Source organism: Erythranthe guttata, chromosome 11 (genome assembly GCF_056151865.1).
Source record: "Erythranthe guttata isolate IM_541 chromosome 11, IM_541, whole genome shotgun sequence".
Taxonomy (NCBI): Eukaryota; Viridiplantae; Streptophyta; class Magnoliopsida; order Lamiales; family Phrymaceae; genus Erythranthe; species Erythranthe guttata.
The window spans coordinates 1,169,475-1,188,011 of record NC_142543.1 but is presented as its reverse complement, the minus strand read 5'-3'; the positions used below and the strand labels follow the sequence as shown (position 1 = coordinate 1,188,011).

Here is an 18,537-nt window from a genome sequence, read left to right as displayed (position 1 = left end):
AAATCAAATTTGAAACCCTGTGAATTTTTACATGTACACCATTGCAGTGTCAAATTTAGTGGAATCTTCTAGAATACGTTTAGAATTCTCTAGTTTGTATCCATTTCATTCCATTCGAGCTCCATATTTTAAAACAAGATGATCATAAGATGTATCTTCTTCTTTTGTACAAAATAAATACAAACTAGAGAACATTTCACAAAATATAGAAGATTATGTTGAATTTCAGCCCGGCTTTGAATTTTCAGTGAAGAATTCAATCCAATGGGATGTAAAAAATTAGTACGAGAGAACAAATATTAGGACAAGAGGTCTCATGAAAATGGTGGGCTATAATTTAGAATAAATCAAGAAAGCATAAGGTACAACAATGTTTTTGTATAAGTTTTACTGCAAATATAGTTAAAAAAGATCAATGGCTCAAAGTTCTTCTTCCTCCTCAGTAGCAAGACCTAAAAGTTTTGCCAGTGCTCCACTCTCGTATGCTTCCACAGTATCTGCAAACCGAGCAATTCGTTCGTTACACGAGAAAACGCCGAAAAAAAATTGAACTTCAGAGATATCGTAAAAATAGAATTTTGAATAAATAGAACATATATATACCCACATACCATCAGAACCTCCAAGATGCTTTCCGTTTATGAAAACCTGCGGTACAGTTCGCCTCCCAACAATCTTGCTCAGGGCATCTTGAATTTCCCCTCCATCCTCTAAACACATAAGAAACATCAACGGTAATCAATATCTGTATATATTTATTTTAATCAAGATCTCATAAATAGGTAATTCTTGAGTTTGCAGCTTTGAGATTTGATTATTATTTCATCTTCTAATTTATCACCATACAACATTCATTTGCTTACACTCCAATATCCGAGCAATACTTCCAACAAGAAGTCAAGGATAAACGGAGAGCTTATTGAAAGACAAACCTCTCTCGTCGAGTTCTACAACATATGGCACTTGATTCAGCTCTTTGAAGACACCTTTTGCCCTTCTACAGTATCTACATATATCAAATACAACAACAAAAAGCAACAATTTAGAAAACATCTCTGCCATTATTACTACACGAACTAATTTTAGGAACAAACTTAAAAACGTTCGCTGATAATTCAGCCATTTCTTTGTAAACTTGGGTTTTCAATAGGAGGAGTAGAACAATTGACCAAGAAAAGTAAGGCCTCGTTTGGTTGTTAAGATAAGATTAGCCAAGATAAAATTAAACAATCTAATGACAAGATAAGACATGATAACATAGTATTTACGGGTCGACCCGACAAGTTATTAGGGATACCAAACATCAAACAAAGTATAATTATTTAGTTAATAATGGCTAATCACCCCAACCAAACGAGGCCTAAGAATATTGGGGAAAACAGGTATCACAAAATCCTATGGTTGCTCATACAAAATTGCTACCTCCAAGCATGACATGGCATATTAATATATGATCCAGAAAATTCTACCTGAATTTTTAAGAATCAAATAGCCCAAGATTTACTTCCCAAACCTCTAAATGCTAAAATCAGATTGATCATATCTCTTATCAAAGTTCCAGGATTAAAAAAAAAAAAAAAAAAAAAAAAAAATTGGGGTTTGGAAATCGTAGAACCCTAGCTGATTAAACAACAATCCAAAGAACAATCACCAAAAGCAAACAAACAGGCAACGAAAATACTGAAATAAATAAATACTGAAAATGCGAAAAGGGGATCGTACGTACGGGCAGTAAGATTTGGAGAAAATAACGATGGAATGAGATGAGATTGTCTTCTTCACGAACGCAGACGGCGACTTGGGCTTCGCACCGACGGTCGACGCCAATAAAATGCCGACAAATAGGAATGCGATTACGGCGGCGAATCGGAATGATGAGACTGTAATTGCGGCAGCCATTTTCGTGTATGGACTAATATTACTGTAGCCTGGATTCAGTTCAAAACTTTTTGATATTCCGATTGATGGATTTTATCAGAGCTTCTCAAAGCAAAATCAATCGTTTTGATTTGGGGAAACTAGTTAAATCTTGCTAATAAATTACTCGAATTTTTTATTTATTTATTTATTTATTATTATTATTTTTTAGGAGGTATGTGTTGTGCATTAGCCTGTTACGGCGGAATTTTCCGAATTACGCCAATTTCGATCATAATAATTTTTTTGAATAGATTTGGAATAAGTATTACATTTTGATTGTAATTTCCTAGAATATGCCTAAGAATTACATTTTTTTTTAAATTGCGCTTACATTTTTACCAAAATATGCCGCTTTCGATCTTGAAACAAACATTTTTTTTTTTTTTTCATATCAATTTCCGAAATCATGGTTTCTCAAATGGGGGACTTATGCAGATAAGTTTGTTAGGTGGAGTGAACTTAATCGATTAAGAAGATCCCACATACATGTGTAATGTAGCGTAAATGGTTCAATTTGAAGATGTGGAATAGATATAAGAAAAAAGCCCAAATAAGAAGAAACTCGCGCGCTCCGAGAGACCTGCAAAAAAGATTGTCGGAGAAGGGGTTTTAGGCGTTATCACTCTGAAGGTCAAGTTAATCGAAATCGTGGAGAAACAATGTAAGTGTATTTAGAGAAATATAATAAGAATGTATTTATTAGAAATATCGAAGAGAGAGAGATGTCACGTCTATGTCTAACCCACATGGGGCCTTTGGGCTTCGCATGAGATGTTGATATTCGGACGTTTACGGCAATTGAGCCCGTATCAATGTGTATAAACGATTACCTATTTTGCACACTTCCACATGTTTTGTGCGTGATTACGTGTAGATTTTTTATGCGTAACACATACAATACAAGCGTAACTACGTAGAAAGGAAAATCAAGTCCAAGAAGATTAAGACATAATGTCACAAAACCTTAATAAATTAATCCCAAGTATACACACAAGAAAGAAGAAAATAAGAAACACACATTTTTATTTGCTAGTCAAACAATGAGTGGACTAGTTTTACATTCATGTATACACTCCCAAGAATTGTTTACTACGTGTCTATTTACCCTACAAAAAAAAGAAAACCTCTGCATTTTGCAACCACTCTGCAAAAAAATCAATTGCCCAAAACAAACCAAACCACAATAAAAGAAAAACCAAATAAAAAAATGCAAGCTCACAGCAAACCAGGGACCAAAAAAGAATATCGGAGCAACTAACTCACGAAAAACGAAAAAAAAACAAAAAATCAAAGAAAATTCCTACGGCGTCCAAAAATCTAAATGTATCGAAGATGCTTGCAGTTTTTATCTGCGATTAGTTCATCTGGGTATCGGGGAAAGAAGGAAAAAAAAAAAAGAGCATCCCCTGAGCAGAAGCAGCTAAAAATGGACCTTTTTTTCGGAGGATGAACGAGATAAATTAAGACGCCTCTCCAAATAATTCAGAATAATTGAAGAGCCATTTTGAGCTTGTTCTGTTTCCATTTGGGCATCTTGTAGAAAACATCCTTGGTTATTCCAAACTTCTCTTTGAATTCGTCCCTCGACAAATAAGTCTGCAGCCAAAAGTACACGTGTGTATAAATATCAGACAAGAAAAACATCGACATAAGTTTGTCTGAATACATCATTTAAAATGTCTCGGACATACCTCTCGTTTTGTCACGTCAATATCTTCAGCTGGATCGGTCGAGGTTGTCTTTAGACGCTCGTATGGGTGAACTGGAAGTCCTTCGTCGTCTTCAGCTTCATTCTCCTTCACATCTTCTTGTATAGTCTCTGGCTTTGGCTTCGACTCTTCTACCGAGTTTTGCCTCGATATTGTCTCGGGTGTAGGTTTTGATGTTTCGGGTCCCACTGTAACGCGTAAAGAGACCATTTCAAAAAAAATTAAAAAAAATAAATGAGTTCTTGATTTTGAATGTAATAAAAGGAATTACGTTTAGGGGAGCGTGGTATAATGAATTGTCGAGCAGGTGGAGGTTGTTCGAAACTAGAAGTAAGGGCTGCTATAGCTGCGGATCTCGAGGCAAGTTTTGCGGAATCGGGTGTTACGGATTTAGGGAAGATCTTTCTGACCATTGGAGGAGGAGTTGACAAGTTTCTTGCATTGGAATTCTCGAAAGTGGCAGCTAAGGCATTGAATGCTGGAGATCTGCCTCTTACACGAACTCTGTCGGGACTGAAAGACATGCTTCTAGAACGATTCGATTTTTCAGGCGCTGCAGACCTTCCGGTATACGAGACAGGTGTTCGCCTTTTGGGTTTCTATCATGTGTTAAGAAAAAGAAAATCAAACATAAATAAATAACTAACTCGTTCATCTGGATTTTTACATTCTACTGATTTTCGAAGGCTAATTTCTTAATATAAAACTGAAATTAAATTAACTCGATTATGTTCATAATAATCTACTATTCTAAAAATAGTAGATTAATTCGATCAGAAATTGCACAGGCGGGTTCAGTCAAGAGGCATTACATAAAATGATAATCGACAAAAATAAAGAAATCAATCGTATGTTAGAAGAACAAATAATTGAAGGAAAGATAAATTGAGAGGGAAGAGAAACTTACGTCTAACACGGGAGTGTCGCCTTTAAGAATAGCCAATTTTCTTTGGAAAGAATTACCGTGCATCTGTGACCATAGAATCTACTAAGTATGATATAAAGCAATCGAGTTCAAAATAAGGACGACAGACGTATAGCAATAGCACTTACTGCCGACTTTGCCGAGTCCCAAGAGAAAAAACGAGTAAAATAAATCGGTTCGCTCCCTTCCATGACAATATATATTGGAGCTTGGAGAGATAATTTTTCGTGAAGAAAATCACGCTCCAGAAATTTCTGTTTGAAAACAATAACATTTATATCACATGTCAAAAAAACTCAGAAAGAATCTTAAAGATTCCATAGCACAAGTCCACTATAGCAGCTGGTATATATGTACGACTATAACAAAAAAACGGTGTGAAAGCTGACCTGTCCAATAGTTAAAGCATTCATCTTATTCTTAGATTCCACCTGTTGCCCGACCCAAACATAAATGTCCGAGTGGCAGTCGAGAATGAATATATCTTCAGTCATTAGATCGTCCTGGCTGAAATTGTACACCTCCGTTACCTGTAATTAATATTATTATATTACTCGATTTCATGCTGTCCCTTAAAATAAATGATCGGAAAAACAGAGATAGTTGTAAGGAATATCAGGTCGTTTTCCTCGTTGAAGGAATTGTGAAATAAACATAACCGAAAAGTTGAGAGTAATAATCAAACTGCATTCATTTTATCATAGTAAAGAGATATACACACCTTGAGATCTCCTGTAACGAGTGTGAAGGTCAGCCGTAACGAACGCAACAAAAGAATGACGGAAACAAATTAGTCAAATCAACATATATAATCTTTGGCAAATTGTAAAATCAGTAAAAAAAAAATGAAGATAACATACCCTTTGTGAAGGTGCACGAGAATAAATGAGGATCGGCTTCTGCTTCTCTTGAAATTTTCAGGCTCGGGTACTCTGATTTTCCACCTAACAAATCCCAAAACTGCTCAGATTCAGCCCCTTCCTTTTGCAGTTTCGACTGCATGTTTGGCTGCGAGCACGAAGTGTGACGCGTAAAGAAAATGTGATGTAGACTAAACAAAAAATGGACTAAAAAAACTTTATGCTGAAGTCGTAATGTAAAGGAAAATATCCATGTACAAGATCGAGACCTTTATAAGATCCAGCTGCCTTTCAACAATTTCTTGGGAGTCAGACGATGTAAGATTTCCTGACCAGGTAAAGAGAGAGGAACCACTGTGTAGTATGTAACAGTACGAGGAATTCAATGATGAAGCCACCTAAAATAGTTAATAGAAAATAATTATGTTCCGCCAGCTGCACAAATACCATGAATCACAAGAGAACAAAAGCCGTACCGAAGATGCTAAGAGCAAATTGCAAGCTACTAATCCTATAAGACAGAAACGAAAAGAAATAGAGCACACGACTTACTGGTTCAACTTGAATTGCTTGCATATTATCGGGCCCACTTCCTTGAACTCGAAATAATGCAAGCCCGTCCTCTGAATATGTATCGTCCGAAAGTTCCTTCTCGGCTATGTATTTTTTGTAGCCCTTACTAACACCGCCCTGCAGACAGAAAAAATTATTCCATGGCCAATTACATACTAAGAGAATATAAACTAATACGAACACAAGAAATTTATAATATTTTTACATAGTAATACCGCGCACCTTAAATACAATGAAGCTCTGAAAAATTGCAAAGAACTGGAGTGGTTCGTTTCCTTCGTAGAAGCAAGCCTAGTAATGGCAGCAATTAAAATCATCAATACACAGTAAAATCATGGTAAAGTGATCGAGGAAGGTGACGTGCCTGAGTGGGTAAGAACTTCAGAGACTCGACCATCTTGCTTGCCTGTGAAGATGCCGCTACCCGATCTTCCTATAGAGCATGATTAGCATGATCAATAATTCCGTCAATAAATCTGTTTCTCTATCACAAATTTCTTCAACGAATTTCTTAGTAAGTTTTAACTGTGTTCCAAGTTCAGGTACAAATATTACACAGAATGCAGTGGGAATATTTATAAAATTGCAAAAAAGATAAATGAAGGCTTCACCTCAACACTCTGCTTGCCCAACCATGTTCCGACTAGATGTTCGTCTTTTTCGTCTCCAGGATAAGAATATTGAAAGATATAGCAATCTCCACTGTAAAACTTAGACTGGTCAGAAGACGAAAGAAGAGTCTTCTTTTGACCATCCACGCGCCATACCTGCCAATTGTAAGCAGTACACTGAAAAATCAGTGGAAGTAGTAAACAAATAAGAAGCTGCATATCCGACACGCTATACATAGAACAACGACGTTCGGAACTATAACACGCCACCTGTAAATCTCCCGTGCAATCTATATATATATGGGGTTCTTCCTTGGGAGTTTCGGCTTTGAGAAGACCCTTCACGTTAATCCCTTGCCGCTTTAGAAGTGCTGGAAGCATCAAATGAAGGCACCGTAAGAACTTAACAATCGATTAAAGCGAACGCTCTTGTTGATCACGAAAACGAGCAGCAAACACGGGAAGGGGCGAATTTGTATTTTAATGAACCTACGTCTTGAAATCGTACTCATAAATTATAACTGACCTGCAACTTTGCCTCTGCCATCCTCAGTCACGGTCACATTTGTTGATTGTGGCCACGATTCAAACTTTGAGCGAAATGCTACAGTCTCAAACCCCTCAATTACACGGATAACGTGAGATTTAGGTCTATCAAGGCCACGCAGTAATTCCTAGAAGTGGAAGTAAGTTTAGGACTATAAAAATCAGATGAAGAAAAAAACACGATGAGCAGCTAGACTTACATCAACAACGTTGCTTGCAGATTTCCTACCATCCAGAGAAGTACTTCTCCCCATCCAAACAAAGACTTCTTTCCCACAGTCAAGAATGTAGCATTTGTTCGTTTCTAATAACTCCCTCGTCCAAGAATCTGCACCAATTGGTACTGCTTCTCCCTTGTCGACACTTGAAAGATTAGAAACAATTGTCAGAACAAACATATCCAAACTCTATGATATATCATAACAAACTAATACAACGTACAGACAAGAAAGAAACCCGAGGAAGCAATGTGCTAAAGGAGGAACGTAAATACCAGAAAAGCTTCGAAGGAAGATCGATACTCTTCTGTTCATTGGTGGCTGCTTTCTTTGGAAGTGGAGCAAAGCCGCCAAAGAAACCCCAAAATTCTCCAGTCTCGGCATCAGCCATTAATCTTCCATCCTCTGCAGTCAAAAGAAAAGGCATCCATCAGTCAACTATTAAAAAAAACACACACACAGACACACAATTTGTGGTGTAATTACCAACAGCGGCTATTTCACATTTCCCGTCATGATAAGTATCCTTAATGTACTGAACAACTTCCAGAGCTTTAGCCCTCTCTTGAATACATGAGTTGGAGCCATTGAATTGAAAAATTTTAGACTTCGTGTCGAGGATAAAGATGTCGTCGTGATTGAGAGAGGACCGAGCAAAAGCCACCTGTCAGGTCATACAAAAAAAGAAGACAGTTAGATAAAATCTGTACTGAGAAGAACAATCACCCTACGGTGTATGAAGGAGAATTACCTCTGTCACATGAACAACATGTTTTCCTTTACATACGAACAAACGAATCTGGTGCTCTTCGGCCTCGACATGCTTGAACCCTGAGGCTATTCCGCCTTCTTGAGGTATTATACATGGCTTAAAATAAGAAAGAAACTTCTCTGTTTCGTGACCTTGTACTTCACGGTATTGAACAGCGCGCCCACCCAGCGCTGCGTCTAATTCAACACATTTGATGGCTGCAGCGCCAGCTTCATCCTACATACGGTAATAAATACAGAATTAGGAAAAGTTCACACATTAACCGATATTGTTCGAAAAAAAAATATATATATATATATATATGATATAAAAATTACCTGACTGGTATCTTTACCCAGCCAATAATGAATATCGTGGCGTAGTGCTCCGTTTTTCAAGGCAGTGGTCTGCATAAAGAAGACTAAGGGTCAAGACTTATAAAATTGCAACGAATACATGATAATCAAATCAGATGCAATTATGCATACAAACATTGGGACCAGGACATGAAATTTAAAATGCATTGGGATCTGGTGTAGAAATAAACCAAATATTACCTTTAAAATTACGTACGAATCTCCTGCGAAAAATTTTCCATGGGACGATTTTGAGATTGCGACAGGCTGGAAATTTTCAATTCGCCATATCTCAGTGCCACTTGACCAAGTCAAGGAATCAAATATATGCAGACTAATGACTGATATATCAGTAACTGCGGTATTAATATTAGCAAGAAGAAATGTAACAAAGGGCATACATAAACAATAACTCTTTTGATTTTTACGTCTTGTGTGCAACATTAATTATAATCTCAATGCTCGTAAAACTCATTTAGCAAGACGATTGAGCATAGATCGATACAAATTGCTTAAATAAAACATTATAATGATATAATATATAATTGATAATTTCAAATGAGGATACGCCTTCTGTCCAGCCCCTTGGAAAGCTGGATCCAAATTCTTCATTGAAACAGCCATAGTGTTGTCGCAACTTGTACAAAATTCTGAAAAGACGAAACGAAAGCTGTTGTAGTCATTGAGTATATAACAACTAAAAGATAAGATAACGTTGTGGGACGAGTAAAATTCTTTACAAATTGTTCCATCAAAGAAACTGGAGCATGATTTAAACGTGATCTAAAAGTGCGATGTCGCTCGTATAAAAGTGAACTAACTCCTTCCCCGTAAATGAATGGGCAGTAAAAAGCAAACAAGTAGGGGCAAAAATATCGAGCATGTATACAGGCGCTGCAAGAAACCAGGAATACTGCAACGAGTAAGTCGGTAAATTGTGAATTTCTCTTCGTGACTAATGACCGGTTATATCTTTCACGAATAAGCAATGTCGAATCCAAATCTTACAACTTCTAAAAGACACGACAATGTCCACGCTAGCACATTTGTGTACCAAACTCCAATTCGATCGACTTTTCGTAATCCAAATTTTATCGGTAGGAACAACTGAATTGCCTAGTAATATTTATCGAAACTTAAAAGCCTTTTTCTGAACTACCTCTTTCCAAACATTCCGACATAACAAAACCTCGAAAATCACAGTTCCCAAAGCATATTACACTCATTTAGATGAAAATGAGTGCTTCCCTAATCATCATTGAGGTTCATTTTTCACAATTAAACACACAAATTGAGCCACATTCCAGAAACCAAATTACATAATCAAAGTAACAACAGTATAAATTAACAAATAAAGTTAAGAAGAAGAACAACAAACAGAGAATAATTACTCACCTCTTGATATCTGTCGGATGTAATAATCCTTAAAGCCCCACTGGAAATTCAAAAAACAAAAAACCAAAAAAACAAACAGATCCAATCTAATAACTCAACTGATCTTAATCAACAACCAAAAAAAACAGCTGCCCAGATATCCAAAAAACAGAAGGTGGGTTTCTCGAGAAAGAGATGAAAAAATTCCGGAAAAAAAAATAATTCAAATAGACGAAAAAATCCCCAATGTTCTAGAGAGAGAGAGAGAGAGAGAGAGAGAGAGAGAAGATGGAGGGAATGATGCTGAGTTGCCTGACAGGCGTGCCTATCACTAACAGTAATCAAATGAACTGTAAAGATTTTATTTAACCATTTTTAAACTAATTAATACGATTAATCAACCAAATTATTATTACAAAAATATTAAAAAAAATATTTAAAATTTAATTTTAATGCCCTTTTTTGTTGGTAAAAATATTACAGCAACCTTTTGGAGTGGTCTTTGTTGACTAAATTCAAGAGAATGGCAATATTGTAAATATTAATTATAAAATATATATATATATATATATACATATATCTATTTATTTATTTATTTTTATTATTTTATTTAATTTTATTTTAAAAAAGGGGCTTAATCTGACAAATCGAGCTGACTTCCAAATTCAAGGGACGAGGGGGTGGTGGGGCCCGCCGGAGAGGGGGGGTGGTGGTGGTGGTAGGGGGGCGGTGACCGGCCACGATTAAATGGATGGCCACAACGCCGAAAAAAGGATTCTTGTTTTCTTAATTCGGATTAGCAAAGGCAAAGATGCTCTCTTTGCTTAGCTGTTTGTGGGTCCCACCTAATTATTTTTCTATTTTTTATTATTATTACTAATATTATTAATTAGAGGAAAGAAAATAGGCTTGCTTTATCAAAGTTTATTTATTACAATAAAAGATATATATAAATGCCCATTGAAATAACAAATGCACGCACGTCTTTGTAATAATGGGAACAGAACAGCCCATGTCAATTTATTAATGCGAAATATGAAATGGTTTAAACAATTTGGTTTTTTTTTTTTTTTTGAGGAAGGTTTAAACAATTTGGTTACAATTGCAGATTATGCAATATCAAATAATATTATTTATAAAATATATATAATTATATTTTGGAATTACAAGAAACTTTGACTAGTAGGGATATTCTCGTCTTAAAAATATTACAAGCTTGCACAGGATTAAAGACATAGGCTCAATTACAAGCAAAGACCCAATATTTAGAATTAAATCTTGGGTTGTGGTTAATTTATTTATGGGCCTCCTGGCCCATAATTGAACTAAGCAAAGTATTTTAGATAATATGATTGTCATTAAAGGTAGTTAATTCATTTCTAATCATGTTTTAAGTACATAGAGATTCTTTTTTAAGTTTCTTCCAAAATTTGTGGTTGATTTATGAATGGGGGGATTTTCGTTGGGGATTTTCGTCGTTTAACTTTCTTAAAATCTAAAATTAATTCATTTCTAATCATGTTTTAAGTACATAGAGATTCTTTTTTAAGTTTCTTCCAAAATCTATGGTTGATTTAGGAATCGGGGGATTTTTCGTTGGGGATTTTCGTCGTTTAACTTTCTTAAAATCTAAAATTAATTCATGTCTAATCATGTTTTAAGTACATAGAGATTCTTTTTTAAGTTTCTTCCAAAATCTATGGTTGATTTAGGAATCGGGGGATTTTTCGTTGGGGATTTTCGTCGTTTAACTTTCTTAAAATCTAAAATTAATTCATGTCTAATCATGTTTTAAGTACATAGAGATTCTTTTTTAAGTTTCTTCCAAAATTTGTGGTTGATTTAGGAATCGGGGGATTTTCGTCGATTAACTTTCTTAAAATCTAAATTAGATCATGGGTTAGACTGATTATTTATTCTATCTCACTAACTCATTGTCGTAGGGGACTCGAACCCTAGATCTTTACCCTATTAATAGATTATATGTATCAACTCTCCTAATAAGGATTGGTATCGTGTAACGGAGTTAATTGATATAAAGTAAAGTTTATATTTTCACATATTTTTATTGGAAAAAACTAATTTAACGTCATGTCATGGGCCGAGCATCAGGCCTCATAATCAGTTCTATTAACAAATGGATTCAAATACTATTATAGTGCTGCAATTGGGGCTTTCATACCATTGCATTAAATTCATAGGCCATGTTTGGCCCGTTATGATTTCTTTTTCCCTCCTTAAAAAATGTTTTTGTTTAATTATTTGAAGTTTAACTTCAAATTATACGACAACGTCATTTTAGTTAGAAAAACAACAATCAAAAGCTATGTAGCCCAAAAACTTCAACTTCTTAACGTTTTTCTGTTTCGAACACGTTTCGTGTATGACGTTCGAGGACACCTTGTAGGTCATTTTTACAATTTCTAAAAATTTAGAGACACGTTTGAATAACAAATTTTTAAATATTTTTGTTCATTCCCTAATTATTTACACGATTTAATGATCAATTGCAAATTAATAGTTAATAATTAAAAAACTAATTTATAGTTAAATAAAAACCTATATATGTTTATATAGCATATTTATAGATGTGTTCCTATATTTTTAATATTTACACGTTTCTCCTAAAATTCCTGTATTTCCTCATTTTTGGGATATGCCGTTTCCCCTTGTCAATTTCCACGTATCGCCATTCCCGTATCCGTACTACATAGATCAAAAGGAAACGAATCGAGTATTTATTTACTCACGAAGGAGTTTAAAAAAAAGAAACTTTATTGCTAATTATAAATTCGTTTCCACGTGTCGATTTCCACGTATCGCCGTCTTCGTATCCATACTACATAGATCAAAAGTGAAAGAATCGAGTATTTATTTACTCACGAGTGAGTTTAAAAAAAAGGAACTTTATTGCTAATTATAAAATTAGGGCTAAGAGAGTGAGCTAATTGCCCTCTAAAACAAGTGATTTATGCCCAAAGATTGAATATTTTGCTAATCATAAAATTAGGGCTAAGACAGTGAGCTAATTGCCCTCTAAACAAGTGATTTATGCCCAAAGATTAAATTTTTGCTAATTATAAAATTAGGGCTAAGAGAGTGAGCTAATTGCCCTCTAAAACAAGTGATTTATGCCCAAAGATTACATTTTTTGCAAATTATAAAATTAGGGCTAAGACAGTGAGTTAATTGCCCTCTAAAAGAAGTGATTTATGCCCAAAGATTAGTTTTTTATGCTAATTATAAAATTAGGGCTAAGACAGTGAGCTAATTCCCCTCTAAAACAAGTGATTTATGCCCAAAGATTAAATTTTTATGTAAAAAGAAAAACGGCGGGAGATGTTTTGAAGTTACGCAGTCATAATTAAATGGGCAATAAAAAAACCCAGTAGATTAACGTGTGCGAGCGACGAAGGACAAAAGTAAAGAGAAAGGAAGACTCTTGTTGCAGAAGAGATGACAGAGAAAAATCACAGTTTCATAGTTTCTGCTGAATTCACATGCGCACTCCACGGCTCCATACGTGTACGATAATCGAGAAAGAGAAAAAAAAAAAAGAAAAACACAAAAAGCAAAAGTGGAAAGTGACAGCAGTGCAGGTGGGACCCACCGAACACAGCCCAAATCGCTACCCGCTTGGATTACGACGACCCTGTAGAGTGTGAAATTATACTATGTGCCACACGCTTTTTACACACTCACACACACACACACAGTGACACAATTTCTCCCATCACTGGTCAAGAGTCACACTTGTTTGTTACTCTCTCTCTCTCTCTCTCTCTCTCTCTACTTTCTCTCTCTTCATCCGAACATTTAATGCTGTGAATTAAATTCCACCCTTGGTCTACCTTTTTCTTTTCTGTCTGCTCTCTTTGAAACAAGAAACCAGAAAATACACTCTCTCCCTTTTTTTAACCCTCGGCGCCGGTAATGTTTTTCTTGGTTTTTTTTTTTTTTTTTTTCTTTTTTTACTGCTGATTTCTTTGTTTATCGTTTGCTATGTATATATATGTTTGTGCATGTGGGTTTGTGTTTGATGGAGGTTTTTTTGTTTATGATTTTGTGTGTTTTTTTTTTTTTTTTTTGTCGTTGTTTGAACATTTTTTGATGTGGGTTTGAATTCTTTAAGGTTTTTGTTTGGATTGTTTTCGTGTTTTTCTGAAATGGGTTTTGTGGGGTGAGGATAAAGTTTGTTGCTTTTCTTGATTTGGTGCATCGTTCCGTTTGAATTGAATGAATGTTGTTTAATTCTCTACTTTGTTTCTGAAATGATTTTTATTTTTTTTATTTTTTATATTTTTTATGAGTTCTTGATTTATTGTTTTTGGAATGTTTATGTTGTTCTTGAAATGGGTTTGTAGGGGTGAGGATAAAGCTTGTTGCTTTTCCTAGTTTGGTACATCGATCTTTTGAAACGAATGTTGTCGTGTTTTTAATTGTACAATTTTTATGTTGTTCTGAAATGGGGTTCGCGGTAGCGATGGTAAAGGTTGCTGCTTTTTTCATAGTTTCTTCGTGTCTTTCGTTTGAAATGAATGGTGTCATGGTGTGTTATTATGGGCTGTTTTAATTCTTAGTGTTTTTTGGAATGATTATGTTGTAATAAAATCGGTTTGCAGGAGAGATGATAAAGCTTGTTTCTTTTTCCTCGTTTGATGCATCCTTCTTTTGAAACGAAGGTTCTGAATTCGAATGATTTGTCGGCTCTATCACATGATCTTTAGTTCTAAAAGCCTAAACCTAGTTCTATAATAATTTGGTGTTGCCAAATGAGAAAGTGTCGATGGTTTAAATTCCCGATAACTTTCTCTTGCGACACACGCAACATGTAATAGCTTAACTGCACCTTGTCTTATTGCAAACATGTACGAGGCTTAACTGTAAATAATAGCTTGTGTGAAGTTGTCTAATCTTTTGACGCACGTCTTAAAATTAAACATGTTTTCTCCCCGAACCCCGTTTAATATTTTATTTCTGATTTGTGACAGCTTATCGGCACTTACCGGATGTTTTAATTCTGTTTCAACCGAGCATAAATAATGGACAGTAAACTAGTTGTGACATACAAGAGGAAGAGGCTATTTTCAAGAAGATACAATGACTGTACAGATTTGAATCCCGATGCTCCTTCCGAGACTTCAGAGTCGAAAACCCTAAAAAAAGTCAACAATCGCGAGGAGTCAACAACTGCTGAATATGTACTGCGGAAGGACACAGAATTCGGGGTGAGATGTTATAAATTCATTTGAATATTTCTTAAATATCAGCAGAGATTTAGTGCAAGTAGTTTTGCATGGATTATTTGATGTACGAAACATTTTCTTGATAGCGTAAAGTTGAGCATTGCATTTTAAATGATGCTTTAAAAGTAAAACAAAGAAGACTAGTTCGATTTTGGACTGCATGATAAACTATTAATAGTCGATAGAAATCAAGAATTCGTGGAATCAATGTGTACGAGTCTATCCACGTTGAAAATATTAAATGACATACCTATATAAGATCGATCTTTTTAATCAGGTGGGGTCGGCATATACGTGTTGACCAGAGAAGTACTACTATCGGAACATTGACCTCGTTGTAATAACTAAGCAATTTATGGCCTTATTCCGTATTATGTATTTTTTGTCGTTTTCTTATATATGCACTTTCCGGACTTATTTATAGATACACCAAGAATATTCCGAAGGGAATCTTGTGGAAGATGTGGTGCAATGTGAATTTTGTGATTCTCATGGTGAATGTTCTGAGGTATGCACTCCTTCTCTCTTCGATTATATACATATCTTTTTTGATTATATACATATCTTTACGCTTTGACTATATATACGTATCTTTTGAGCAGCTGCATAGGCTTTTATCCGCTTGTACGAAACAGCAAGATTCTTCAGTTTCCGATGAAAATGAAAAAGATGCGAAGAAAATGAAATTTTCCCCAACTTCTGATGTGGAACAAATTACAGTTCAGCCAAATTTACTTTCGGAGGGAAATAACGCAGCTGAAGAAAAATCAGCCGAGCCTCAGTCGAAATTGCTATTTGTGAAGCCGAGCTCGGAATATGGAGATAAGAGCGAGGAGAAAAAATCGATTTCGTCACCTCCTATTTTAGGAACACTTAATTTGGAGGAAACGGACAAAATTAGTAAAGATCAACGAAGCAGCTCGTGCAGTAACTTAGTCACAAAGCGGAGATTAGACTCGAATTTAATAACATTCCGTAGACGAGTCAAACGGAGCAATAATGTTGCTACACGCGGCATTGACTCTAAAGATGCAGAGAAGGTTAGTTCTGAGATTTCCCTCTTATTGGTAATAAAGAAATATGTCATCTTTTGGAATTGATATTTAATTTCAGTCTTTTATAAATAAATACGCGTATCGCAAATCGGCAAATGGCATTTTGGTTGTTTTTTTACTCCATATTTGTTATCACGTCCGATTACTGAAATATAAAAAAATTGACACCGTGATTCGATATCGATAATTGAATATTTTCTACGTGTATTTCTCAAGCTATGGTTACTTGTTCACTAATTGAAATTTTAATTAATTTATACGACAGAAACAATCTGACGTGGATATTGCTAATTCGTGCTCGTTTTCCGCTCCAGCTCCAGAAACAGCAGTGTACGTTCGATCATTATCTTTTTTTGTCTTTATGTTGCTTTTTTCAAATTACTATATTTGATACAAAATTAATTCTCACAGGATCGCACACGTGGATAAATCGCCGCTTCTTCCACAAGAAACGGCTACAGACACCCCTGCTGACGTGGCACAGGTGGAGATTTTGTCTTCATTACAAGGAAATGTTTCCATGGATGCCCAAAATAATAACCACCACATAAATGATAAGAAACCGGAGAACATTTTGAATGATGACGTGGCCACTGTAAGAGTGCGTAGTGACACCTCGGGGAAGAAAGATTCCTTATTGTCACTCGATTTGTCCATTTCTCGTAACGGTATTGATTCTAACGAAGCACATGAATTGCTCCAATTTTTTTCTATTTTTAAATGTGTAATTACGAAATGCAGCTGCTCTTGATATCGACTGCAATCGACCACTCGACTGCGGTTCTGACGAAAATCATACTATACCGACAGCTCTTAGAGACAAGGGAAAGCTTGTAATAGAATCTCCACCAACATCGGCGGGGCCCACCTCGTACAAAAACAGTTATTTTCAGGTAAGAACAAAAAAAACCGATTTTTCAAATTTTCTCGTCCATCTCAAATCACTTGATTGTAAAATAAATTGCGGTACGAGTTTCAGTTATTCCCGGAGAATAGAACCGATGACGTGGCGCAAAAAATGGGCCCGCTCCGTCCACCACCAACCTCACAGCACTCCTCGTACTTCAACTCGGGCCACGCAGCTTATTCTTCATCATACGCATGGCCGAATATTCAACTGCAACAACAACAACCTCGAGAAGCCTTTCACGAGTTCTTACAACATCCCAATCTGAATCGAGCAGAGTCGTCGTTTTCAAGGCAAAAGATGACCATGCTCGATAATGCGTTGACCAGAGCAAGAGCTGTTAGAGGGTCAAACCGAAGCAGCTTCTTGGATAGATTCGAACCCCCGACTATCTGGTCGGAAGAGGAACTGGATTGTCTTTGGATTGGTGTAAGAAGGCACGGCAAAGGCAACTGGGACTCCATACGAATGGACCGAAGACTGATTTTTTCGCCTTGGAAAACGGCCCACGACTTGGCTGAAAGGTGGCTGTACGAGCAAGCTCGGATTTTTTCTTACAATAATCCCGCTCCTCAGGTACACTACGCGGGCCCACCACAAGATCATTGGTCAAGCCATTTCACCAATCCGCCTGGAGATGCACGGCAATCCTACGCAGGCGGGTCCCACCATAGACCGTTACTGCATCACCCTCCTATGACGAATAACAAGAAACTTGAAAAGCAAAGTACAAACGTCGGCTCGTCTAGTAATGCAGGTCAGGTGAAGGGGAACTTGCCACACTGGCTGAAAGAAGCTGTGCAAGTACCGAGCTCTGGGATGAGGTGGCAAAACCAACCTAATTTTCAGTCCACCGAATATCCGAATAAAAGAGCTACTACTACGAATGCACCGTTGGTTATAGGTAATGCTAGTAAGAAGAAAGAATTGATAGTTATTACAAGTGATGCCTCGTCTGAAGAGACAATATCCGATGATCGTGGAGGCAGGCCGTAATTGGCTAGAACTTAACCACCACCACCACCCCCCACACCCCCCCTCCCCCTCCCCCGACCCCCACCCGCCCCACCCCTCCTTTTTTTTTTCTTTTTCTTTAATTTTAACAAAAGGACCACATGTGTTGTTATTAGGTTGTCTGAAAATTTTCAGTGGTGAGAGATATTACATATTTATGTGTGTTTAAAAGGGATTGGTATAGTTTATACTCTTTGTAGCTGCTTGCAAATTTGCAAAGATTTTGGTTTGTTGGAGAGTTTTATGAATTATGATTATTAAAGTTGGGGATCTTCAATTTCCTTTATGAAATTATTTATTTGTTTTTAAGTTTTTTGATCTTGATTAGATTGTCTATTTATTATTGGGAAAATCCCGGAATCAAGCCTCCAACGGTCTTGAGATCAGCTCGACGACGCTCGTATCACGGGGCATCCCGCTAGGTGGGCTTTCTGTCTTTACCGAGCGAGCTCTTGGCCCGTCGTGGTCCTTG

General features: G+C 36.3%; 3 protein-coding genes across 7 annotated transcripts; 1 reads left to right on the top strand and 2 right to left on the bottom strand.

Moving 5' to 3' along the window:
- Positions 1-314: 314 nt before the first annotated feature.
- LOC105976532 (Glutaredoxin family protein) lies at positions 315-2,153 on the bottom strand. 2 transcript variants are annotated; one of them, XM_088825458.1, is made up of 5 exons: positions 1,727-2,029; positions 933-1,006; positions 612-710; positions 400-497; positions 315-365 (listed from the first exon to the last, which is right to left on the bottom strand). In XM_088825458.1, exons 1-4 carry the CDS (start codon positions 1,897-1,899, stop codon positions 421-423), a joined length of 423 nt encoding a protein of 140 aa, XP_088681584.1. In that variant the 5' UTR covers positions 1,900-2,029; the 3' UTR covers positions 315-365; positions 400-420. The 2 variants fall into 2 exon arrangements, with proteins under 2 accessions (XP_088681584.1, XP_012857222.1); XM_013001768.2 differs by having other exon boundaries at positions 315-497; positions 1,727-2,153.
- A 708-nt stretch (positions 2,154-2,861) lies between these two features.
- Positions 2,862-10,197, bottom strand: LOC105976650 (villin-4). Of its 2 annotated transcripts, none has more exons than XM_088825457.1 (23): positions 9,865-10,197; positions 9,038-9,119; positions 8,671-8,770; positions 8,452-8,520; positions 8,114-8,350; positions 7,849-8,026; positions 7,638-7,767; positions 7,345-7,507; positions 7,125-7,272; positions 6,869-6,969; positions 6,599-6,775; positions 6,352-6,420; positions 6,210-6,278; positions 5,967-6,104; positions 5,684-5,812; positions 5,415-5,562; positions 5,276-5,286; positions 4,944-5,084; positions 4,683-4,808; positions 4,537-4,599; positions 3,901-4,228; positions 3,612-3,817; positions 2,862-3,516 (listed from the first exon to the last, which is right to left on the bottom strand). In XM_088825457.1, exons 2-23 carry the CDS (start codon positions 9,091-9,093, stop codon positions 3,403-3,405), a joined length of 2,901 nt encoding a protein of 966 aa, XP_088681583.1. In that variant the 5' UTR covers positions 9,094-9,119; positions 9,865-10,197; the 3' UTR covers positions 2,862-3,402. The 2 variants fall into 2 exon arrangements, with proteins under 2 accessions (XP_088681583.1, XP_012857358.1); XM_013001904.2 differs by having other exon boundaries at positions 6,599-6,754.
- A 3,322-nt stretch (positions 10,198-13,519) lies between these two features.
- On the top strand, positions 13,520-18,327 carry LOC105976635 (uncharacterized). 3 transcript variants are annotated; one of them, XM_088825168.1, is made up of 8 exons: positions 13,520-13,773; positions 14,835-15,071; positions 15,514-15,597; positions 15,692-16,129; positions 16,410-16,474; positions 16,556-16,812; positions 16,886-17,037; positions 17,124-18,327. In XM_088825168.1, the coding sequence occupies exons 2-8, from the start codon at positions 14,886-14,888 to the stop codon at positions 18,045-18,047; spliced, it is 2,106 nt and encodes a 701-aa protein (XP_088681294.1). In that variant the 5' UTR covers positions 13,520-13,773; positions 14,835-14,885; the 3' UTR covers positions 18,048-18,327. The 3 variants fall into 3 exon arrangements, with proteins under 3 accessions (XP_088681294.1, XP_088681293.1, XP_088681295.1); XM_088825167.1 differs by having other exon boundaries at positions 13,538-13,773; positions 15,692-16,142; positions 16,408-16,474; XM_088825169.1 differs by lacking the exon at positions 13,520-13,773 and adding an exon at positions 13,792-14,525.
- Positions 18,328-18,537: the final 210 nt, after the last annotated feature.